Here is a 17,833-nt window from a genome sequence, read left to right as displayed (position 1 = left end):
ATCAAGTAAAACTATGAAAAGCCCTAATTTAATAAACAGGCAAAATATAACATAATAGTTATATTGTACAAAAAAGCATCCTAAGCAATGATAAACATTTTATGACATTACTACAGAATTCGTATCCATTTATTTTTATATATTTTATTTAAACACCTTGATTACATACATGATTGTGTTTGGGTTTCAGTCATGTAAAGAACACCACCCATCACCAGTGCAACATTCCCATCACGAATGTCCCAAATCTCCCTCCTCCCCACCCAACCCCCGCCTGTACTCTAGACAGGCTTTCCATTTCCCTCATACATTCTCATTATTAGTATAGTTAAAAACGTAGTTATTTCTCTAAGTAAACTCATCTCTGTTTGTGGTGAGCTTCATGAGGTGAGCTGGAACTTCCAGCCCTTCTCTCTTTTGTGTCTGAAAATGATTATTGCAAGAATGTCTTTCATTTTTCTTAAAACCCATAGATCAGTAGACCATTCTGTGTTTTATTCTTTCTCTCTCTGACTTATTTCACTCAGCATAATAGATTCCATGTACATCCATGTATAGGAAAATTTTATGACTTCATCTCTCTGGACAGCTGCATAATATTCCATTGTGTATATGTACCACAGTTTGTTTAGCCATTCATCTGTTGAAGGACATCTTGGTTGTTTCCAGAATCTTGCTATGGTAAATAGTGCTGTAATGAATATAGGTGTAAGGAAGGGATTTTTGTATTGTATTTTTGTGTTCCTAGGGTATATTCATAGGAGTGGTATAGCTAAATCGTATGGGAGCTCAATTTCCAGTTTTTGGAGGAATCTCCATATTGCTTTCCATAGAGGCTGGACTAGACAGCATTCCCACCAGCAGTGGATAAGAGTTACTTTTTCTCCACATCCCCGCCAGCACTGCTTGTTCTCATTCTTTGTGATGTGTGCCAATCTCTGGGGTGTGAGGTGGTACCTCATAGTTGTTTTGATTTGCATCTCCTGATGATTAGTGATGTGGAGCATTTTTTCATGTGTCTTTTGGCCATTTGTATTTCTTCTTTGTCAAAGTGTCTGTCCATTTCTTCTCCCCATTTTTTGATGAGATTAGATGTTTTTTCTTCTAAATTTCTGTCAGTGCCTTGTATATTTTGGAGATTAGCCCCTTATCTGATGGGTACTGGGTGAATACTTTCTCCCACTCAGTGGGTGGCTCTTGTATCCTGGGCGCTATTTCCTGTAGGTGCAGAAGCTTCTCAGCTTAATATATTCCCATCTGTTAATCTCTGCTTTCACTTGCTTGGAGATTGCAGTTTCCTCCTTGAAGATGCCTGTAGTCTCAATGTCCTGGAGTGTTTTGCTTATGTGTTGTTCTATATATCTTATGGTTTCGGGTCGGATATCGAGGTCATCTACCACAAGCCAGTGGCAAATATTATCCTCAATGGTGAAAAACTAAAATCCTTCCCTCTAAATTCTCGCACAAGACAAGGCTGCCCTCTCTCACCACTCCCATTCAATATAGCACTGGAAGTACTTGCTATAGCGATTATGCAAGAAAAAGACATTAAGGGAATCCAGATAGGAAAGGAAGAAGTCAAGCTCTTGTTGTTTGCAGATGACATGATACTCTACTTAGAAAACCCTAAAGAGTTTACCAAAAAGCTTCTAGAAACAATAGACTTATATAGGAGGTGGCAGGCTATAAAATTAACACACAAAAATCAATGGCCTTTATATACACCATTGGGAATATGGAAGAAATGGACATTAAGGAAACAACCCCATTCACAATAGTGCCACACAAACTCAAATATCTTGGAGTTAACTTGACTAAAGATGTGAAGAACCTATACAAAGAAAACTATAAAACTTTACTCCAAGGAATAAGAGAGGACACGTGGAAATAGAAACACATACCCTGCTCATGGATTAGAAGGATTAACATCATTAAAATGGTAATACTCCCCAAAGCATTATACAGATTTAATGCGATCCCTCTAAAGATACCCATGACATTCTTCAAAGAAGTGGATCAGGCACTTTTGAAATTCATTTGGAACAATAAACACCCTAGAATAGCTAAAGCAATCATTGGGAAAATGAATATGGGAGAAATTACTTTCCTCTATTTTAAACTTTACTACAAAACAATAGTTATCAAAACAGCATGGTATTGGAATAAAGAGAAACACTCAGATCAGTGAAATAGTCTTGAATACTCAGAGAATGTTCCCCAGACATACAATCATCTTCTTTTTGATAAAGAAGCAAGAAATCCTAAATGGAGCAAAGAAAGCCTCTTCAACAAGTGGTGTTGGCACAACTGGCTAGCCACTTGCAAAAAATTGAACTTAGACCCCCAGTTAACATCATGTCTATTCATTTTTCATCTTTACTTTTTCCTTTCTTTTTTTTGTAAACTTTATTGATTGATTGATTGATTGGTTTGGGGCCACACATGGCACTGCTCAGGGGTTACTCCTTGCTCTGCACTAAGAAATCATCCCTGGTAGGGTGGGGGACCAGATGAGATGCTGGGAATTGAACCAGGTTCCTCCTGGGTTGGCTGCATGCAAGGCAAATACCCTACTGCTGTGCTGTCTCTCCAGCCCCCATCTTTCTTTCTTTTAATAATAACTTTGCTCTTACTTCTCAGGAAACAAATGTATTATGTTTAACTATATCAACTGTATGATGCATTTTTAAATAAAGTTTGAAAAAGGAAAGAAAAAGACATTTACAGGGGTGAATTTTGGAGTTCAAGGAGGCAAAGGGAAATTGAAACGAAAGGGAGGGGGCAGAGAGATAGCACAGCAGTAGGACATTTGCCTTTCAAGCTGCAGGCTCAGGACCACAGTGGTTCAAAACCTGGCATCCCATATGATCCTTCGTGATTACCAGGAGAGATTCTGAGCAGAGAGCCAGGATGCCTGCCTGTGTGTAGTCCCAAAACAAAATATAATAAAATAAAATAAAATAAAAAATAAATAGGAAAGGGACACTCAATGTTCAAGTCAAATCTGTCATATTTTACCCAGGGGTCACAATTTACTTTCAATAATACAAATGTACTCTTCACAATAATAAACAGTCAAAGAGAACAGAAAGTTACAGAATTGTGGTAGATGTCAATTTAATTTTTCTTTTATTTAGTAAATTAATGTTATTCTAAATTTTAATTTCAGTGCCATCTCCCTTGGTGCAGGCAACAAAAAAGCACAAGGCAAGATAGATGGGTACCAAAAGCCTCCATATTTCTCTCTACACCAGAAAAGTGTGAGGTACTATTTCATTGAGCTTACAAGTAGCTGCAAATTTTCATGAAGACTATGAAGAATAAAATCCAATGTAAGAAGAGACATAAAAGAACCAGAGCGGATGTTGGGTGGGGAGGAGGGATATTTGGAACATTGGTGATGGGAATGTTGCACTGGTGATGGGTGGTGTTCTTTACATGACTGAAACCCAAACACAATCATGTATGTAGTCAAGGTGTTTAAATAAAATATAAAAAATAATTAAAAAAGTAAGTAATAAAAAGAACCTACAAAAATTGCAAGACTTCCACCGTACAGAGAAGATGAGTAAAGAGATCTTAGTGCATTCTTTCAAATAATATTTACGCATATTTTTACATAATTTTTATTGTTATGGTCTGTACATAATAACTCTTAGTACTGTTTCTATTTAACAATGCTGTATCTTCAATGAGAAAAATTTGAAGAAGTGTTACTATGCAAAGAATTCACCAGGAAGAGAATTACAAATGTACTTTCTTAAAACAGAGAAAATAGATGGTAAAGAATAAAAATTAATAGAATTTCTTGGGCCCTCTTGGGCTCTAGGTCCAGGTAGAGAAATTCTTGTTGAATTTCTGAACAATTTTCTTGAACAGTTTCTTCTGCTTTCCCATATTCAAGTCTAGTAGTTCTACCCATGTCTTACAAGTTCAGTCTATTCCTCATGGTTACAATCATTCACACTCAAGCTAAATTAGAAAAATTATTCGTATTTCTGATTGTATGTAAAGATACCTTTTCTAGAATTTTCTTTGGTGCAAAAGTAAAACATTCTGTTCTATCTAGCCCCAATCAACAGAAAATGATGATTTCTTCTCTTTCTACCTGTATTCTCTCAATTTTAAGCAAGAAATTTTGAATGAATGTCTAGAATTTATGAGAGGAGGGAGAACACAGATTAGTTAGGCATTCATAAAGTTAACTCCTCACTAAAACATTAAAAAATTATCTTCACACCAACTTCTTTGGCTCCTCTTAATTTTACTTTATTTTATTTTATTTTATTTTATTTTATTTTATTTTATTGCATTACATGCAAGTTGCAAATTCCGATTCTGTGGTCATCTGTTCATAATTGAGAGAGCTGAGGGAAACCTTTTCTCAATCAATAATAAATTGGGGTGTTTTTTTCTTTTTTCTTTTTTTTTTTTTTGAGTCACACCTGGCAGTGCTCAGGGGTTCCTCCTGGCTCTACACTCAGAAATCACTCTTGGCAGACTCGGGGGACCATATGGGATGCTGGGATTTGAACCACTGACCTTCTGCATGCAAGGTGAATGCCCTACCTCCACACTGTCTCTCCGGCCCTCACATTTCACTTTTTTTTTTATCTAGTATTAAGTACTAGGCCTATATAGAACCCCTAATCTTGTCATTTTCACTTTTCGTTTTGTTCTATTTTATTCTATTCTATCTTTAAGCCACACACAGTGTTGTTTTGGGCATACCCGACTCTACTAAGAAATCACTTCTGGCAAAGTTCAGATGATAATGTGAGTTTCAAGTAGCAAAATAACATAAGTGCCCAGTATCAAACCCAGATTGGTCTTCTGTAAAGTGAGCATCCTAACCCCTATACTATCTCTCCAGTACCCATGTTGTTTTTGTTATTTTGTCCCATTTTTCGTCTTCAGGATGTTGCATTTAATGAGATGAGCAGGGCTAGATGGTAATTGGAAGATTGGTGAGCAAGGTATCATTCCCACAAAGAAATGCCATCTTTGTGCTGCTGGCATTACTGAGTATAGCCAAGAGAGATATGTCACACAACTACTGAAGACCTGGAAGGAGTATATACAGAGGCTGAGAACACTATCTTTAGACTGAAAAATTTGAATTTGGATCGCAGCTCCACAATTTAATAACTATTTGGCCTTGAGAAATAACCACTTCACCCTTATTTTTCAAGTCAACAAATTAGGAATAATTGTACTGTAAAAAGTCATTTGAAAGATTCAATGATATAACATGCATAAAGAGGTTGGAATAGCACCAATCAAGAATGTTAAGTTATTATTCACATGTTTAACTGTAGTTATTTTAAATGAAAAAGAGTATTTTAATTTAAATGTTGTTTTTGTTAATAATTTAGAGAAATGCAAGTAGTAAGGCATTTGTATTACACGTGTCTGATGCCAGTTCAATTTCCACTTTGAATATAGCCACAGGAGCAATGCTATGAGGGACCCCTGAGCAGGGCTCTACTCCCTCCATGAGTAGTGGCCCAAAATCGAATGAATAAGTAAAAATAAAACATTTCTTTACATTTTCCTACACTATATAAAACATGCTCATTGTTGATAGTATCCCAATTAAACTATAAATCTGCATGGTCATTTTGGAAAACTAAAGCAATGATGATTCCTTAAGAAGTTAAAAGTAGAGATATGATAGGAGAGAAACATATGATAAACTTTCCATAGAGGTAAAGATCTAATATGGCAAACCCCACTGTTGGTTATCTTTCCAAAGAATAAGAAAATATTAACACAGAAATTTATACCTATATTATTGCAGCATTATTTATGGTAGCTCAAATTGGAGGCCACTGAAGAGCCAATTTCATACATGAGTTGATAAAGAAGATGTGGTGCATATACGGAATTGTACTGAGCAATAGAAAGATGAAATTTTGCCATTTTAAATAAAATGGAAGAAGCTTAAGGGAATTAAATTAGTCAGTTAAAAGGAAAAACAAAAGTACTGGATGATTTCACTTATGTGTGAATTATAAGGACAAAAATGTGATAAAGAGATAAAAAGATAAACCATTTTTCATTACTATAGAACTGTGACTACCAAAGGGAAAGGGTGACAGGGGGAGGGTGATAAAGTGGGAGGTATAAAAAATCTATTAAAATAGTTTTTAGGGGCTGAAGAGATAACACAGAGGTAGGGCATTTTCCTTGCATTTGGCCAACCTGGGAGGAACCTGGTTCAATTCCTGGCATTCCATATCATCCCCAGCCTACCGTGGGGCAATTTCTGAGTGCAGAGCCAGGAGTGACCCCTGAGTGCTGCTGAGTGTGGCCCCAAAACCAATCAATCAATCAATCAAGCTTTTAAAAATAAAAAATAAAATAGTTTTTAAGAAAGAGCTATTGCCAGAGCAATAGTACAAGGTAAACAGATAGGTCACTTGTCCTACATGCAGCCAACTGGATTTGATTCCTGGCATCCTATATAGTCCCTCCCACACCTCCGGCAATGATTTCTCAGTGAAGAGTCAGGAGAAATTAACCCCTAAGCATCATCAGGAGTGGTCTCCAAATAAAACACCATTTAATAAAATAGTTTAAAAAAGGAATAAAGGAAAGCTACATTTAAGCATATAGTGTCATAATCAGGACAATTTGAGAAGTGGAGACATAATTTGGATTCATATAAGATAAATTATTTTAGCTGTATTCTTAAGTTGTACTAAATATATACATTGTATAACTTATAGCTATAGTGCAAGAAGGAAAACAGTTACTGGTGATGTAAAGAAAAGAGCATAGTATCAAAAGATGATTAGGAATTGTCTCTTTTTTAATTAACTTTATTTAAAAAATGCATCACATAGTTGACATAACTGATCATAATACATTTGTTTCAGGAAGAACAAAAGCAAAGTTCTAAAAAAATAGAACAATGAAAGAAAAACTAAAGAGATGGAAGAGAAAAGCAAGAAGAAAAAGTTCAGTAGCAAGTATATTTTTGAAAATTATTGAATCACCAATGAACTTACTAAAGCACTAGCAGAAGGTTTAGTAGTAAGCTCTTTTTTTTTAAGGGTAAGAGTTAAAGAAATACAGTAAAAATGGTGTGAGAGTGGCAATTGTTGTTGTTTGCACTGGAGTTGTATCTTGAGGGAAGACAAACAAGTTTATATATATTTTTTAAAGAAGGCACCATCGAATCCTGTGGCCCTTGAATCTAACAACCAGTCCAATTGTTTAAGAATCCCCATCATTTTATTATGCAGCTGTTAGGAGAGATGAAGTCATGAAATTTTCCTATACATGGATGTACATGGAATCTATTATGCTGAGTGAAATAAGTAAGAGGAAGAGATAAAGACACAGAATAGTCTCACTCATATATGGATTTTAAGAAAAATGAAAGACATTCTTGCAATAATTTTCAGAGACAAAAGAGAGGAGGGCTGGAAGGTCCAGCTCAAGACATGAGGCTAACCACAGAGTGATTAGTGCAGATAGAGAAATAACTACATTGAGAACTATTATAACAAAGTGAATGAACGAGGGAAGTGGAAAGCCTGTCTAGAGTACAGGTGGGGGTAGGGTGGGGAGGAGGGAGATTTGGGACATTGGTGGTGGGAATGTTGCCCTGGTGAAGGGAGGTGTTCTTTACATAACTGAAACCCAACCATAATCAAGTTTGTAATCAAGGTGTTTAAATAAAGATATTAAAAAAAGAAAGGTCTACCATGATAATGATAGTTGGAACTGATTACTTTGCACAAGAACTCGGTGCTGAAAGGGGATAAAGTGATACATGTGGCAGCCTTTTATTAATAATAGTGCAAACCACAGTGTCACAGAGGAGAGAGGGGGAGGGAGGGAAGAAGAAAGAGAGAGAAAGTTAGAGAGAGAGAGAAGCAAAATGCCTGCCCCAGAGATAGGCAGGAAGTGGGGCGACGACGGGGAATGTCGAACACTGGTAGTGAGAAAGTTGCACTGACTGAAACCCAAATGTGAACATTTCTGTAACTAAGTTCTTAAATGATCATTTAAAATAAAAACAAAAAAATTAAAAAGGACATATTTGGTTTGGTATATATAGCATTTAGAAATAATCTAAACAATAAAGAATATGTGCTAGTTAAAAAAAGAAAAGAACCACCACCACAGCGGCCCATGGGCTTGCTGAACCCCCCCCCCAAAAAAAAAGGAAATAAGATTTTACTTAATGGAATAAAACATATCACTAGTATCTAAAATAACTTGTTTACTTAGTGTAGTATCCTAAACAACCTGCTTTATGAATCAGAAGGCATTAGTGAGAACCGAATAAACTCAACAAATAAATTTGACAACTTGACTACTAGGATAGTGGTAAAAGTCTCAAATAGAATCAATTAGTCTATGCACCATCAAGGCAGATATTCCTTTGTTGTTTTTAAATTTAAGGCCATTCAAAACAACATTAGACAAAAGAAAGCACCCCAGTGAAGAAGGTGTTATTCTATATTATAGACAAGTTAGCCAACTGAGTTGTTGAACCTTGTATTGCTTTAGATCCAACAGTTCATAGCATCCTTACTTCGATCATTTGGCCTCAAAGTATTCCATCCAGTTAGTGAGGTGAGTGATTTCTTTCCTGAAACCACATGGTTACTCTCTCCACTGGATTCCTGCTCTTCCTCTCTTTGATTTCCTTGAATAGTTTCTGAAGATTTTTAACCACAACCGAATCAAAACTAACCAGCCTATAATTTCCCGGTATGTCCCTATGGCATTTCTTTCTAAAACAAAACACACACACACAATGGCTTACATTGGCTGCTTTCCAGTGTTTCAAGGTTTCGAATGGAGTAAGCTTTGCATTTCATGGAATTGCATGGAAATGTCTGTAAAACTAACCTACTTTCTCTTCATCCCTTCTCTGGATCAGGCCCTCCCGGGTGGGTTGGTCTCTTCCTCATGATGACTTAACACATTGAGGCACTTTTAGCTTTGAATTGTTTTAATGCCATCTCTCCATAGTTCTTTTCTGCATATCTCCATTCTCTTTACTTCTGGGAAACAAGGTAATTTGTATTCAGTGTATACGCCATAAAGAGAAAGAATTTTCTGCTTTTATGTAAAAGAGATGGCTGCAAATCTCTAAGAAAATAGGGACTGGTTGAATCCAAAATTAAAGTGAAAGCACTGTTAAAAGATATTTGTATCTTTGTGAAACCCTTTTGAGTTATAGACTATTTTAAGGGTTATTTTTATATTATGTTAATTTTCACCTGTTTTTTTTAATTTCTACCTGTTTTTGAAGATACATATTCTTTTAGTTGAATCCTTGATATGTTTTATGCATTATTAACTAAAATCCAGGGACTTCTGTTTTAAATAAATATCTATAATGTGTAGATATAAATTATAGTTAAATGTAAATTAACTTAAAATATTTAGATGACTAGTTAAATACATGGATCAGAATAGATATCATGCAATTTATTTTAAAATTCTAACAAATATAATACAAATATTCAAGCAGCATATTATTTATTTAAATGTTTAATTTAATTAACTATAAATTGGTAGGATAAAGCAGCAAATGTGAAATAAATGTTGAGATGAATGTAGAGGGATAATATGTGTGGAAATTTCTAAACAAAACACTTGTTCTAATATTAGAATAGAAAAAATTAAATTTGGAATAATTTTATGAAAAAAATCTTAAACCAAAATTCTGAAATACTAAGTTATAGTTACATAATTACAGTATATATTCTTCATGATATACATATTTAGAAGTAACCAACATGGAGTTTCCCAATTGGTAATGTTTCTTAAATAGGTATGATTCATTTAAATTGTAAACAAATTAGAGACAGACCATAATTCAACTAAGTTAGAGAGAGGCAATAATATAATTTGAAGACATCCACAAAGGTTTCTTTTTTTTTTTTTTTTTTGGTTTTTGGGCCACACCCGGCGGTGCTCAGTGGTTACTCCTGGCTGTCTGCTCAGAAATAGCTCCTGGCAGGCACGGGAGACCATATGGGACACCGGGATTCGAACCAACCGCCTTTGTTCCTGGATCGGCTGCTTGCAAGGCAAACATCGCTGTGCTATCTCTCCGGGCCCACAAAGGTTTCTAAAGTAACTGTTCTTCTAAGAAATAATTTTTCTTCTATTTTAAAACAAATTTAATCTAGCCCGTAATTTTCCTCTTGAACAAACCAAAGGAGTCATAGCCCAGACAAAGTGATATAAGTAATTCAATGAATGTAATCAAAAGCAATGCCCCCAACTCGAAGCCCCCAGTCCACCATCTTAAAAGGCCCATTATTTAATTTTGGTGTTAAAAGATTGGATTTCACGTTTTCATTTTTGTTGTCTCTGGCTTGGCTATTTAGTTCTGTAATTTCCTTCCATCACCAAACCCATTGCCCCCTGTCCCTCATCATTTTCTATGGATTATTTAAATATTCATTTAAAAATTTGTAAGTCTAAAACTTGAACATAAAAGATACAAATCCCTCTTTGTGTTGTATATATGTGAACAACATTAACATTGGAAAAGAACCATCCATACATTGATGTTAAAAACCTGAAAAGACAGTCATGTCCTTTGGAGAAATCTCAGAATTTCACCCTGGGTTCAAAAAAAAGAAAGATTTTGGTAGAATCATCTTTTCCCTTTATTCATTTTGTAATCCACAGCCTGGCTTGTATATATAAAAGCATACCTTTATACTTCGCTTTCTGCCAAAATCTCCAGCTTACAAGCAATAATTTTATTTTTGAATTATTTACTTTATTTTTTTTTTGTCAGGTCAAAGTTTTCAGGGGTTACTCCTGGCTCTGTGTTTAGGGAATCTTGGTGTGGTTCATGAGACCATATGGGGTAATAGGAATCAAACCTGGGCCAGACACATGCAAGGCAAGGGCCTTATTCAGTGTGCTATCTCTATGAACCTAAATAATCTTGGTGGTTCCAACTGACCTGCTAGGCATTATTGTTAAAATGAACACAGATATCAAGTAACTCCCTGAATATTTACCAAGAGAGTTTCCTGGAGAGTAATTCGAAACATTTAGTTTTCATCATCTTATTTAACACTTGCTCATGACGTTGGCAACTCCCAGATTTGTGGCTGATGTTTTGGGGAGAAAGTTTAACGAAGACATCAAATTGGATTATATAATTGCTTGAAGTATTCATTTACACGTATATTACTCTTTTAAAACCCATATTAAAATTTCAAGCCACCATTTCTTAGAATACTTGCATTTTCAATCAATGGTTTGATTATTTCTGTATCTCATAAACTCATATGATTAACACTCAGACTATTATTATTTTGACTTCACATTTCAAAGACAGAAAGCAAAGGAACAACGCAGACAAAAATTTTTGTTATTGCTAACTTTAAAAGCTTTGCATGTACTGCCAGAGTATTCCAGTTATTGCTACTTAAAATATGTTAACTGAAATCTAAAACCGACTTCTACCACAATTACTCACTTTAAATTGATGGCAAACAAGTAACTGACACCTATTAACTCTGTAGGTATATTAGTAAGTGCTTGGGAAAACCACAAAGCGATCAGGGGGTGCAAGAGTTTTCATACATTACTTTTATAATTCAAATTCTCCTATGACATTGGAATTTAAACAGGCATGAAAATATGTTTCTATACCAGTTTCCAATTTTCCAAATTTTCTTCTGCCAAGTCTCAATTTTACTGTGTATTTCCTTAAGGTACAAACCTTCCTGGACAAGATGAAAAGAGATTCAATGGATGGAAAAATATTTCATCGACTGAATTCATATAAAGAGAATTTTCCTAAGGATAGTAGATACCAGTTTAGTCCAATTCTATAGAGAGGACTTCGTTGAAAACTATTAAGTCCTCTTTTGCAATTATAAGGTGTTTTTATTATTTTTCTATAACTTTGTTCTTATGAGTCAAGTTCAAATAGGTAACCCAGATTAGATAACCTTTCTACAGGTAAGCTATTTGTAGAACATATTTACTTTCTTTCTTCTTCCATTAATTTATTTGACTCTTTCACTTTGGCATATAAAAGCACAAGTTACATTGAAATCTATTTCATACACACAAAAGGCATTATTCAGGCACAAACAAAAACGTTCAACTTTCAAAAAATTAATTCTGGCATGATATTAAAAATAGCACTTTACTCTGGAAAAACATCTCTTTGAGTAATAATAATAGCAAATGGATTTGAACCTGGAATCTCTTTTCAAAAAGAATTCAAAAATTTTTTCAGATGAAAATAATAAAGCTTTGGAAAGAACAAAATTATTTTCATGGGCAAATTAAATAAAAAAAAGCGACATGTGAAAAAATAATCATATAACATGGGCATGGTAGTGATGGACTGATGGTGAAATACTCAGATTATTATGAAGATATAGATGTAGCCAATTACTTTAATAGATACTTCTGTTTTGCATCATATAAAATATTTTAAATATACCTGACTTTGATGATTAATTCACCCCTTATTTTTACATGCTTTTCCCAACTTCTTTGATTCCCTGCTTTGATATTGATTAAATTAAAAACAATCAACCACAAGCCCTTAAATTTGTCCTGTTTCTAAAGGAACTTTTTTTAATGGTCTTGTCTCTGAGAAGATATAACTCCTCTAAGAGATGACTGACTTTTGACTTTCTCCTAAGAAGTTGAAGTAACTTCTAACCATGCCAAGGTAAAGGGGTCCTGGAGCACCAGGTTTCAATGCCATTCATTTACTGCTTGCTCTCTAGAAAATTCACTCCCTAACAGTACCTTCTTTTCATTTTCCCGTCGCTGTTGGTCCTTGGATTTAATGTGGAGAAGCTGGAATTTCAAGAGTTTTCCTATCAGCGGTAAAGTTAATTTCTCGCCATTCTCCATAATTGCTTTTGCTGCCATTAACACCTACAAAGAAATAAGCTTATTAACAAAAGTGGCACTTTAAGCCTTTGGCAGAGCCTCCATCAGTGGCTAAAAAGCTGAAATGCTGTTTGAGTTGGGTCATATTTGTCTTCCTGCAAAGGTGCCTCATTGCAAAATTTAGGAAAAAATGTCCTAATACCACAGAGAGTGAGCATTTATTCTCAACAAAAATTGGGTTTGTGTCAATCGATGGGAATGGCGCACTGGTCAAGGGGAATGTTCTTTTTATGACCGAAACCCAACTACAAACATGTTCATAATCATGGTGCTTAAATAAAGATATCATTTAAAAACAAATGAACTTCTTTTCCCAATGAAGAAGAATGTTTTCTATGATAGTCTAGACCCCCCAAAAAAGGACAGAGAAGGGGAGGCTGTGCACCATGAGGGACAGGTCACTTTTCATAGACAGTCTCTTTTCAATAGAAAGTCTATTGTTTGGCACCACCAAGAGTCAAAACTGTCAACCTGTGACTTATTAGGACGTTGTAAGTTAAGTCGAGTTTTAGAATAATGGAAAGGGTTATGTTAGCAGTGTTTTATTTCTTGGTGACCAAATTCGAATCCAAGATAAAAGCTGTTTGACACAGAGGTGCCACGCGTATGTCGTTCCTCACCCCTCGCAATATAAACGTTGATCCCGCTGGAATGCAGCCTAATTGGGGTGAAATAAGGTTATTGAGTTTTCTTGGGGGTGACGACAGCCACTGGGAACACACAGCTGTATTGTCCAGATGTGTGGCACTGGCAGGCTGCTTTATGGCTGCACTTTTTACAGCTTGCTTCCCCTAAATTTCGCACAACTCTCTAACATCTGGGCCCTTTTCCTTGGAGTCCTATAACCACTTTATTTACTGCAAAAAAAATAAAATCACGTAAAATATCCCATAAAAAGTTGTTATGTGTTTCTCTTTCTTCATGTTGTCTCGCTAATAAAGTTCACCTCTGCCGGAAGCGCTGTCACAAAAGTAATCTAGTCAAAGTATTTTTCGACTTTTGTTTTTAAGCAAGCCACAGATTTATTTATAACCCCAGGATGAATTAGGTGTTACTAAAATGTTCTGACATGTTGCATTTCTTCCCCCCTCGGAGCAATTACTCCTCCAACTCGCATATGGTGTCGATTTTCAAGACCAAGGCTCAGGCACAGACAATCACTGAGCACAGACAGCTCATCCAACTGCAAGGTCTTGCTTGAGGTACATACCACTCCTGCCATTGGACTTTCCTGACCAATGGGGTTCTTCATGAATTTCCACTTTGCCAAGGGAAATAGCCCAAAGAAAGAGAGCTAGCTCTTGGGTGTTTTTGCTTTTCACTGCACAAGGCCCTGTGAATTAGCCTTTGCCAAAATGGAATGGGACCTCTCCAAGATGATGGGGGTTTGCTGCATGCATTGCATGGCAGAAGAAAAGCCAAGAGAAAGGCCTTCTTTCAAGTTGCTATTTCCAATAACCAAAGGAACAGAAAACTCTGTGTGTGGATTTGTGTGTGTGTGTGTGTGTGTGTGTGTGTGAGAGAGAGAGAGAGAGAGAGAGAGAGAGAGAGAGAGAGAGAGAGAGAGAGAGAGAGAGAGAGAGAGAGAGAGAGAGCACTGCTCATGAAAAGGGCAGTTACCTTTAATTTAAGACTATGTTTTCATTTTCAATTTTTATTTGGGCCACTTCTTTCTGTGCAGTTCTCCTGTTAATACAAGTTAGGGGCAGGGACATAATAGCTGTGATCTTTTTTTTTTAATTAAATACGTTTTATTTTGACCAAAGTGGACCTTTAAGAGCAGGGATGACTAAAGATCAACTTGCATAACCTCCCCATTTACTGACAGTCAGATTTGAGTGGGGGATGGACAGTGGTGCATTCACTGCAAAGTGAAAACTTATCAAATTGGGTCCGGCCCCTGGAGTAGAGGTACTGGGTTTGAAATAGGCATTTTTCAAGACCGTTAAACTGTGTTGACAATCTGGCTGCTTGCTGACATCTGGCTCCAAAAATATGCACAAATTTGGGTTTTCTAAGCTCACAGCAGTCCAGTGGGGGTTAGGGGGGCGTTTCCCAGTAATCCAAGTATAATAACAGTGTTGAAGGGAAGTCAACACCAAACTTGGTCACCCCGGAGCGGTGTGGAGCCTTTTTTCCTGATGACCTGTGAACACAGAATATTTATCTATGTCTGGAGTGACTTGGGGGAAGCCTGCCTGGCGTCGTGGTGATGGATGGGTCGTCTCTGGAGTTGCTCCTTACCCCTATCCTTGTGTGTCTATGACTCGAGTCTATACAGGTTACCTCACTGTGTGAAAATGTACTCAAAGCACAACAAAATGTCCCCAGAGAAAGGTATTTTGCAGGCCATAAAAGCTATTTCTGGTCGGTCTAAAATTGTCTGTAGAGAGCTGGGTTTAAAATGTAAATTTGGCACGGTATCAACCTAACTGTAACCCCACTGTAATGCAGGCAAGTCTGCAGTGAGGGGCTGTCGTTGGAATTGCTGAGCAGTGGAACTAGGGGAGGGGTAGGCTGCCATGAAGGTCTGAAGCAGGCTCCTACCTCCTGTCACCGCTGGGGCTATGTGGAGGTCAGACAGGCACCAGTTAGCCAAGGAAGGCAGTGGACATGACTGAGTTCATTCTAAGGCAGCTTAATAACCCACACTTGTCACTTTTCTTTTGGTTTGTCCCTGGAGAGGAATGAGATGTGAATACTTTGGGATAACAGAAGATAAAAGAAGTCTCTGGGGAAGTGAAAATGAGTCTGAAATTTGTTTGGTCTGTTGTGGAGCATTCCCAGGAGAGAATGCAAAAGAAATGTTTACAAACGACTTTCTATGAAAATTCTTTCCTCTCCTACCCCATAATTCTCCATTCCATCCAATCAGGAGCCGGGTGGTTTGCTTGCAGGAGAGAAGTCAAAAATTTCAAGGAGCTTTGTTTGCAAAATCCGCTTCGCAGGAAGAAAAAAGGCAAAAGAAATAGAATTTGAAAGGAAAATCCAACTGTTTACATACCTTCGAAAAATAGTCCTGGGCAAGCGCTACTTATATTAATCAAAATTTAATCAAATCTTCAATCTTTCAGCTTTGTAAGGGTTACTCATCTAGTTTCTCACCAATATATTTGTATTTTTGGGTGTCTTTATAAATATTTGGGAATATGCATACAATGGAAGGCTAGATGACAAGGAATACAAGAGAAGGTGGGAATGGTGTGCTTGGAGGTGTTAGTGAGTAACTTAAGCTTCCAGAGCTAGGCAAAAATCCCACTTTTTTAATAGGTCAAAATCTGGGTAGTCATCAAGGCAAAATACCAAATGAGTCAAACACTTAAGAAATGAATTTTATGGACAAATGAGGCTCAATAAGAAAGAATAAAACTGTTTCCAGGCTAGGGCTGACTTTTTTTTTGGGGGGGGGGTACTTGGGTCAGGCAAAGCAGCCTTCCAGGGTGAGGGGTGGGCGAGGAAAAGGTTAAGGTTGATCTCCCAGGTGGAGCGCCATCTTGGAGGTGCTGGAGGTGGAAAAGTGATTTTTAGGGGTGCAGTTGAGGCAGGGAAACTCATTAAATTTTCTCATGTGGAGATGTTATTTTGAGGGTGGATGTCCCATTTTCTATTAGGAAGTTTGTAATTCTCAGCATAGTAGGAAATTTTAAAAAATTCCCTCAACACTGACTTGGCTCAAAGTCTTAGGTCATGATCACTATCTAATATTCTGATTCAACAAAAATGTAACACAGAAACCAAATTTTTTCCTTGTATGGGGATTGAACAATAGTGCTTTCTCATCCTCTGTCCATGTCTCTTGGTACTCCAACATAGAATCACAGTGAGTATCTGCTTTGAGAAACACTTAGAATAGTGTTAGACAATTCTATGAAAACCCATTTACATGTATAGTCATATACATAAAAACACATACATCCTATAACATATGTAATATGACGATGATCGATGCATACATGGCTGTATAGTTATAGATGCAAGGTGGATCTGATTGATAAATATATAGATTGACTGACACGTCCTTGAGGTCAACAGCCATTTTCCTGGTGTGCTTAAAAAGCAAACAGAGTAGCTGAAATCGTTATTGTTGTCTAACTTGCTCTATAATTATTTCAATTGAATAAGGACTTGGGAGCTATATTTTCTAGGTTCTTGCCTAGAACTGGCCAGAAGAAAGAGATGGTGTAGGTAAGAATGGGATATTCTGGTGCAGGACCATGGAGGGAAGACAGAAAGAAAGGTAGTTAAGGCCAGAGAGATAGCACAACAGTAAGGCATTTGCCTTGCATATAGCTCACCCAGGATGGACCTGGTTCAATTCCTGGCATCCCATGTGGTGCCCTGAGCTTGCCAGGAGCAATTTCTGAGCACAGAGCCAGGAGTAACCCCTGAGCATTGCTGAGTGTGGTCCCCAAACCAATCAATCAATCAATCAATCAATCAATCAATAAACTGCCTTAAAATAAAGAAAGAAGGGGCTGGAGAGATAGCATGGAGGTGGGGCATTTGCCTTGCATGCAGAAGGACAGTGGTTCGTATCCCGGCATCCCATATGGTCTCCTCAGCCTGCCAGGAGTGATTTCTAAGTGTGGAGCCAGGAGTAACCCAAGCGCTGCGGGTGTGACCCCAAACAAAAAACAAAAAAAAAAAAAAAAAAGAAGGGTCTCTAAGAGAAGACATTCCCTCTAAAAATTTCACTTAACTATTAGTTCTCAAAAATTTTTTATTCTTTTTTTAAATAAAGTAATTACTTAATTTAATCACTGTGTTCATAAAAGTTTTCATTATTGAGTTTCAATCATACAATGTATACCACCCCTCTTTTTTATTTTCTCAAAGACTTCCTTTACTGGAACAGAGATGATGAAGCATGGGATAGAACTTATTTATCAAGAATGCAGTGTTTTGGATGTATAAA

General features: G+C 36.7%; 1 protein-coding gene across 1 annotated transcript in view; it reads right to left on the bottom strand.

The window, feature by feature from the left end:
* Window positions 1–17,833, bottom strand: part of SPAG17 (sperm associated antigen 17) — a 236,393-nt gene that overhangs the window by 141,268 nt on the left and 77,292 nt on the right. The window contains exon 4 of the mRNA XM_049766018.1: window positions 12,772–12,903. Within this exon, the coding sequence (XP_049621975.1) occupies window positions 12,772–12,903 (132 nt within the window). The remainder of the gene's footprint in view (window positions 1–12,771; window positions 12,904–17,833) is intronic.

Source organism: Suncus etruscus, chromosome 19 (assembly GCF_024139225.1).
Source record: "Suncus etruscus isolate mSunEtr1 chromosome 19, mSunEtr1.pri.cur, whole genome shotgun sequence".
Classification (NCBI taxonomy): Eukaryota; Metazoa; Chordata; class Mammalia; order Eulipotyphla; family Soricidae; genus Suncus; species Suncus etruscus.
This window is presented reverse-complemented; position numbering and strand designations above follow the sequence as displayed.